The sequence below is a fragment of the Sinocyclocheilus rhinocerous genome, unplaced genomic scaffold (genome assembly GCF_001515625.1).
Source record: "Sinocyclocheilus rhinocerous isolate Xijiao unplaced genomic scaffold, SAMN03320098_v1.1 scaffold1102, whole genome shotgun sequence".
Taxonomy (NCBI): Eukaryota; Metazoa; Chordata; class Actinopteri; order Cypriniformes; family Cyprinidae; genus Sinocyclocheilus; species Sinocyclocheilus rhinocerous.
Genome location: NW_015640208.1, coordinates 255,101 through 261,799, shown reverse-complemented (window position 1 = coordinate 261,799; position 6,699 = coordinate 255,101). Strand labels below are relative to the sequence as shown.

At 36.7% G+C, this 6,699-nt stretch overlaps 1 protein-coding gene across 3 annotated transcripts in view; it reads right to left on the bottom strand.

Moving 5' to 3' along the window:
• Positions 1-1,471: 1,471 nt before the first annotated feature.
• gkap1 (G kinase anchoring protein 1) overlaps positions 1,472-6,699 on the bottom strand; it is a 27,721-nt gene continuing 22,493 nt past the window's right edge. For all 3 annotated transcript variants that reach the window (XM_016568556.1, XM_016568557.1, XM_016568558.1), the window contains 6 exons: positions 3,071-3,214; positions 2,807-2,893; positions 2,342-2,405; positions 2,188-2,258; positions 2,002-2,079; positions 1,472-1,799 (listed from right to left, as the gene is read on the bottom strand). In XM_016568556.1, the coding sequence (XP_016424042.1) occupies positions 1,758-1,799; positions 2,002-2,079; positions 2,188-2,258; positions 2,342-2,405; positions 2,807-2,893; positions 3,071-3,214 (486 nt within the window). In that variant the 3' untranslated portion in view covers positions 1,472-1,757. The remainder of the gene's footprint in view (positions 1,800-2,001; positions 2,080-2,187; positions 2,259-2,341; positions 2,406-2,806; positions 2,894-3,070; positions 3,215-6,699) is intronic.

Here is a 6,699-nt window from a genome sequence, read left to right as displayed (position 1 = left end):
TCTCTCTCCCTCTCTTCGTCCCGAACACACACGCGCTCGCCCCTGCCTCCCTCCATCAGTTCAATCGCATCAGCAGCTTCACCTGGAGCGAGCGACCACACCGTGCGTTGCCATAACAACGAGAGTTACAGTACGGTCTCCGGCTCAATTTAATAGCTACTACTAAGCCTACTATTTGTGCTACTGCAAAACCATACTAAATTCAAATGGAATCGCGCTTTTAAAGTATTTATTTGGTTGTTTGTTTGTTTCACTGTGACAATAAACTGTGAAGTGGTATGTTTAGTTTTGCTGTAAAATAGAGGAATGTTTAGTTGCTGCATATTAAATAACTAATAATGATAACCACGATCATAGAAAACCTACAATTTTAAGTGTGATTTTTTTAGACCTAAAATAACAAATACGAGATCTGAAAATGTCATGGACATTTCTATAGCCTATGAAATTGCATTATGAAAGGTTTTGTAAAAAAGAAAAAAAGTTTTTAAAATCCTTATCAATTAATCCTGAACCTTTCTGAATTTTAGCCAATGCCAGCATCCAAATATGTAAGTAAAATGAGAAGAATGCGTTAAATGAATCATTCGTAAGATTTGTCGCCACCTACTGGCGCAGCGATGTAACTTGCAGAAAAATTTCCAACACTGATGCACAGACTAACAGTCTGTCTGATAATATGTGAAACACTAATGAACATGAATGAAATATGTACTTTATTTTCTTAAGCAGCTTTCTAAAGTCCTTTTGTAGGCTAATGTGTGTAATGCATCCAAACGACTTGTATATTGGACATCAAATTTTCACTAATTAAATAAATCTAACATTTTTATTTTTTAATTTTAAAACACTCATAGAATGTGTACACATGTATACATATATTTCAGATTTTAAAAAAATATATCAAATAATTTTTTAATAAAATAAAATAACTATTATTATTAATAAAATGATTTTAAAAAGTAAAAAAATATATAACATTAAAAAGGATACATTTATACAGGATTTGTAATTTCATGATTTTATGGTTAACATTAAGTCAGCATAATTTTATTGCTGTAACATCTGTTGTAACTGCCAGTTATTACTTTAACAGAAGTATTACTTTAAGCATACTTTTCCATGTATGTTTATAGTTCAACCTCCATTAAGACATTTAAAAACATTGACAATGTGCAAATACATTGTATTTTCAGTGCCTTTAAAGTACCAAAAATGTATCTTAATCAGATGCATATGAACATGAAATATAAAGTGTAATTAGATCAGATGTAAAGTGACAAAATGTGTCAGTTTCAAGCATAACCTCTTAATTTAATCAGTGATTTTGTCATCAAGTATTTCCTGTTCTGAATATTATGGATTTATTGACTGAAGTAAACGGACTGAACACTGTGAATACATTCATTACTTAAAAAGATACTTGGTGAGAATGAAACAAGTCCGTTTCATGCATAAACAACCAACACACTTTGAAAAAGTAGATTAGCATCTTTATTGAAAAGAACTCAGGATTGTATGCCTTTGATTCATAGTGCAGAGAACAGAAGTGGATTTAAGTGTAGAAGCAGAACTTCGGTTCCTCTCACGAGTCACTGTGATCAGGGTAACAGAAGTATGCAGCAATAAGCAGGAGTACGTGTGTGACGGTGGTAGTTCGGTTAAGAGTGTGTGGTGTTTCGAACAGACATTAAAGGCATTAGCAGCTTGACAAAGGAGGTGAAACATTCAAGCTGTATGTCCTCTAACATGAATCTTCATCCGTCCCCGTCTGATGCTTTTTTACCCTTCCGGTTCCCCTGCAAAACACAAAATACAAAAAAATTAATTTAGATTCTGATGTCGTCATGTTTGTTTTTTTGCTGTAGGATATCATAAACTGAACCAATGTTATGCTCATTAAAAAAAAAAAAAAATTTGTATATATATATATATATATGCTGATTTAAATACAAATTCTCTGTCATTGTGATAGTCCCAGCAGGTTTGGATGTTCCGTACCTGATGTTTCGGTTGCTCTGACTGTAGGCCCTTCACTTTTGACCTCTCTTGCTCCAGAGCTGTGTGTAATTGTGTCACCTGGAAAGAGGAAACACATTTTGTTCCACAAAAATATCACAGCAACACAACACTATGATTGAGGCTAAAGCTGGTCTATCCAGTGAATGAGTGGATGTGCAGACACACCTGCGAGGACAGCTCTTCTTTAATGTTCTGGAGCTCATCCACCTGCAGCAGAATTTCAGCTTTGTCCTTCACTGAATATAAAGAAAGCTGAATAAATACCAAGAATGAATGCTAGGCTGCGGTATGTCAGGCTTGTATGATATTCTGCACTCACTCTCTCCCTGTTGAAGCATTTTAAGCAGTTGAGAGTTTCTGGCCTTCACTTCCTTATATCTTTCCTGAAAAAAGACAATTAGTAAACACAAACATGCTGAAATCTTAACTCTTAAATCACAGCGAGTTGTTAATTTAGCATTAGTCAAAAAGACATTGCAGCAGAACATCAAAACCATCACAACAGTTATTTATCACCTTAATAATCCAAAATGTATTTCCTTATGAGAAACACTAAAGACAAAAATCTAAATCAGCCTTAATATTGTAATTAGTATCGACACCTAATTGAAACTTTTCATGATTAGTTCATCACTGCAGTCGTAAACTTAATCACAGTTGTTCTTCAATTAATTGTGCAGCCCAGTGACAGTTAAAGGGGTCATATGATGCGATTAAAATTTTTCCTTTCTCTTTGGAGTGTTACAAGCTCTTGGTGCATAAAGAAGACACCACAACATCTCACCTGCCGATGTGAAATTGTCTTTTTCAGCTTTACAATGTCCTGGTCTTTTTTTTCCAGTTCATATTTTAACTGCTCAGTTCTCACGTCCTGGGGATTTTAAGAAAGAAAACAAGAATACGAGTTACGGTGTTACACTGAGCTTCATTCTACATTGCGGTACAACAGCCTTGTACACAACCTGCACATTTTTGAGTTTTTTTTCTTCTCTCTCTTGTATCTGGCTCAAGAAGAGTGAATCAATGAGTATACTGGCAGAAGTCTGACCTGCTCCTGCTCTGAGGAGGTGTTGACCTCGTGGCCGTCGCTGTTGCTGTACTGCTCTCTGTGCTTGTCACGCTGGACGATCCGGCTCACATCGTCCTCTAGCTGGTTGAAAAACTTGTCTTCACGCAGCTCTGGATTCACAGGCTTCGAAAGAAAAAGCAGGAAGATGAAACTGCAAATCATCAGCATGTGACACACTGTATGATGCTTTATCACAAGCAGAAATCATGAAGGGTTTTGAAAACCCACAAACGCGTTGATGCCAAGGGACCCCCTTCCTAAAATTTAAAGAAAACTATTTTTTCCATGTATAAATACATTTATACCAGTGTTGTTATTGCTAATTAAAGCTAAAACTATTACATCTACATTTATTCATTTAGCAGAGGCTTTTATGCAAAGCGACTTACAAATGAGGAATATATGATTTAACAAATGATTTATTATAAGAAATGCTAGCAATACAAAGTTTCAAAGTTAGAAGGAGGAGGAATAGTTATAGTAAAAGCATACAAGTCAGCAGGATTCCATAAAGTGCTCATAGAAAATAAAAATTCTAATTCTAACCTAAAATGCATTTAATAACTAAAATAAAGTTGAAATAAAATAAAAGAAATATTACATGAAAAACTTAAATGATGATAAGAAATGTTGCCTTGGCAAGTAAGTGAAATAAAGTAAGTTTAAAGGGATAGTTCACCCAAAAATGAAAATTACCCCATGATTTACTCATCCTGTGTGTTTATGACTTTCTTCTTTCAGACGAAAACAATCAGAGTTATATTAAATAATGTTCTGGCTCTTCCAAGCTGTATAATGGCAGTGAATGGGTGTTGAGAGTTTGAAGTCCAATAAACTGCATCCATCCATCTATCATAAAACTACTCCACACGGCTCTGGAGGTAGGGCTGGGTGACTTTTCAGATTTTATCGATGAATTCAAATTTAATGTTTTGCCACGGTTTTATTTTTTAATAAAGTAATCACTATTTTGAATAGAAATATTACCAAACATTAGAATTAGACACCGTCAATATGGCAATTATAACAGTAAAGAGAAAACAATGATCCAACCGCATGTCAGCGCATGTGATTATCCGCTCACGTAAGGTGCCATTCACACAGAATGCACTTTTGTGTTGACAAAGATGCGACGCGGGCAGTGGAATAAGAAAAAAATGCAGGACGATGGGAGTTGAGTTGATCTTCTTCTGACTTGAGCGCTGTGTTTTTAGAATTCTGTTTCATGTATGAGACGCTGCAAGAGATGCGAGTGCAACAGTCAAACGCATCCATGTTTACATAGAAAAAACAATGTTATTGTTACTTCATGTGTGGTGCACTTGGAATTTTCTTTAACTAGAGGATTAATAAAGAAAAAGTTACTTGAATCATGTTTTAGTTACATTTTCAAGTTAAAAATCGTAAAAACCGAGAATCGGTCAAATGTTCTGAAAAAAATTTAGAATTGATTTTTTTGCCATATCGCCTAGCCCTATGCGGAGGATTAATAAAGGCCTTCTGAAGCGAATCGATGCATTTGTGTACGAAAAATATCCATATTTAAAACTTGATAAACCATAATCTCTAGCTTCCGCTAACTGCGTGTTCACAAGAGAGTGGCGTTCCAGCGGATGATGTAGGACGTATGTGTAGCATAAGCTCCGGTGAGAAGTGACGAACACGAAAGCGCAGCGGAGAGAGCGAAACAAAACACCGGTCACGAATTAGAAGTACAAAAAGAGGATTTTAAAGAAAAACATTGGAGGATTTCGATATAAGCCAAGAGGAGACTGGTTTTCCTTTGCTGTGAACAAAACTACGCCCAAGTTACCTCATCCGCCGGATGCTACTCTCTCGTGAACGTGCGTACAACAGTTAGCGGAAGCTAGAGATTACGGTTTATCAAGTTTTAAATACGATTGTATTCGTCTGAAAGAAGAAAGTCATACACACTAGGGATGGGCATTCCAAGCGAAAATAATATTTGAAAATCACAGGGTATTATTCGATTATTATTCGAAAATCGCACCCCTCCCCTGCATGCACACAGCAAACACCCATAAACTGAGAGAGACGGGATTCACACTTTCAATCTGTATGATAAACGATTTAATTCAGAAGATAGGCTACCTTAACGCAAGCCATATAATGATTGCAACATGCTGAAACATATTAATATAATAAACACAACCGAATGACGGCACTTATTAACATAACAGTCCGTCGATTAGCATAAATTAACTGCTCATAAGGCTAGGACATTTCCATTTAAAAAAATGGAACCCCTAAAGGATGGTCCGTGGGGAAACACGGTGTTCCGTGTGTAGTTAACAGTAAATGGACTAAACGAAGCCTCGAGGCAAATAATTTGGGGAGGAAAAAAAAACGTGTCATGGATTTATTGCATTTTGGGAGAAAAAAATAATAACATTTTATAATAAATCTTTGAAAATCAAAATCTGGATTTTAATTTTTTGTTATTATAACCTAAAGATACTATGTGAAAGTTTGAAACAGAAAATAGTGGTTTTCATCTTGCCACTTTCTTGGTAAAGAAAACACCTTTTTACTCAAATTAATCAAAATGGATTTATAGCGTTTTGGAACCAAACTCTTCATATACTTCAATATCTTCTGTCGAAATTATATCGTTGGGTAATTATAATGTATATAAACTGCGGGCATCAGGGAGCCGTTATTAATATGCGTGGACATTGAAATCGCTTTTGAACGCGCGCTTGTTTTTTTACTTTTACTTTCGAGATTCGTGATCACACGTACGTACGGAGCAGCACTCTGCAGTACTTACCACACATTTTACAAGATTAGATGTTTGCCAGTAGTGCTCAGGATCTGCAAATCATTCGCCATCATCCTATCAGTCATCTCTCTTAACATTTTACTTACCACAAAAACAAAGTAATGTACTGTAATGTAACAGGCTACCGTTAGCAAGCGGCTAACCATTTCCCTTTATGGCACTTTTCCACTGCGTGGTACGACTCGGCTCGGCACGGCTCAGTACAGCACGACACGGCTCGGTTTGCGTTTCCACTGCAGTTTAGTATCGCTTTAGAGTGGGCGGGATTATTCACATGTCGTTATAGTTACACCGCCTCTACTGCTGCGACTCCTGAAAAACTTTTTCATTCCGCGTCGCCCCATCAAGCTCTCGCTGGATCCGCTCCTCTGCTATCAACGAAAGTAACGTCTGTACTTCCTCAACAGACAACGAAACAGCCACATTTTGGTTGTTAAAAAAAGGTGCGCTCGTTCAAAACGGTTGCGTTCGATCCTTCGCTGGCTTGCTGATTTAAATCTAGCGGTTCTGTTGTGTTTGTGGTAGAGGTCTGCTATCCCGAAATACTTTAGGGTTTTGGGTCGGGTTCGGGTTAATGTTTAATGAATAGCTTCGGGTTCGGGTCGGGCTCGAGTTTATAGCTAAACTAAAACTATATGCAGTAGGCTAGGCTACGCTGCTTTCAGACGCACACATTACTGCACATTATTGCACACGACAACACAGCACGGAAACTTTTATTAGTAAAATAGCTTCGACAGGCTACTGACTCGCAACGTTATATTTCTCTGCAATGAGGGGGTAAAATCGCTGTTTTTGAAGTAAC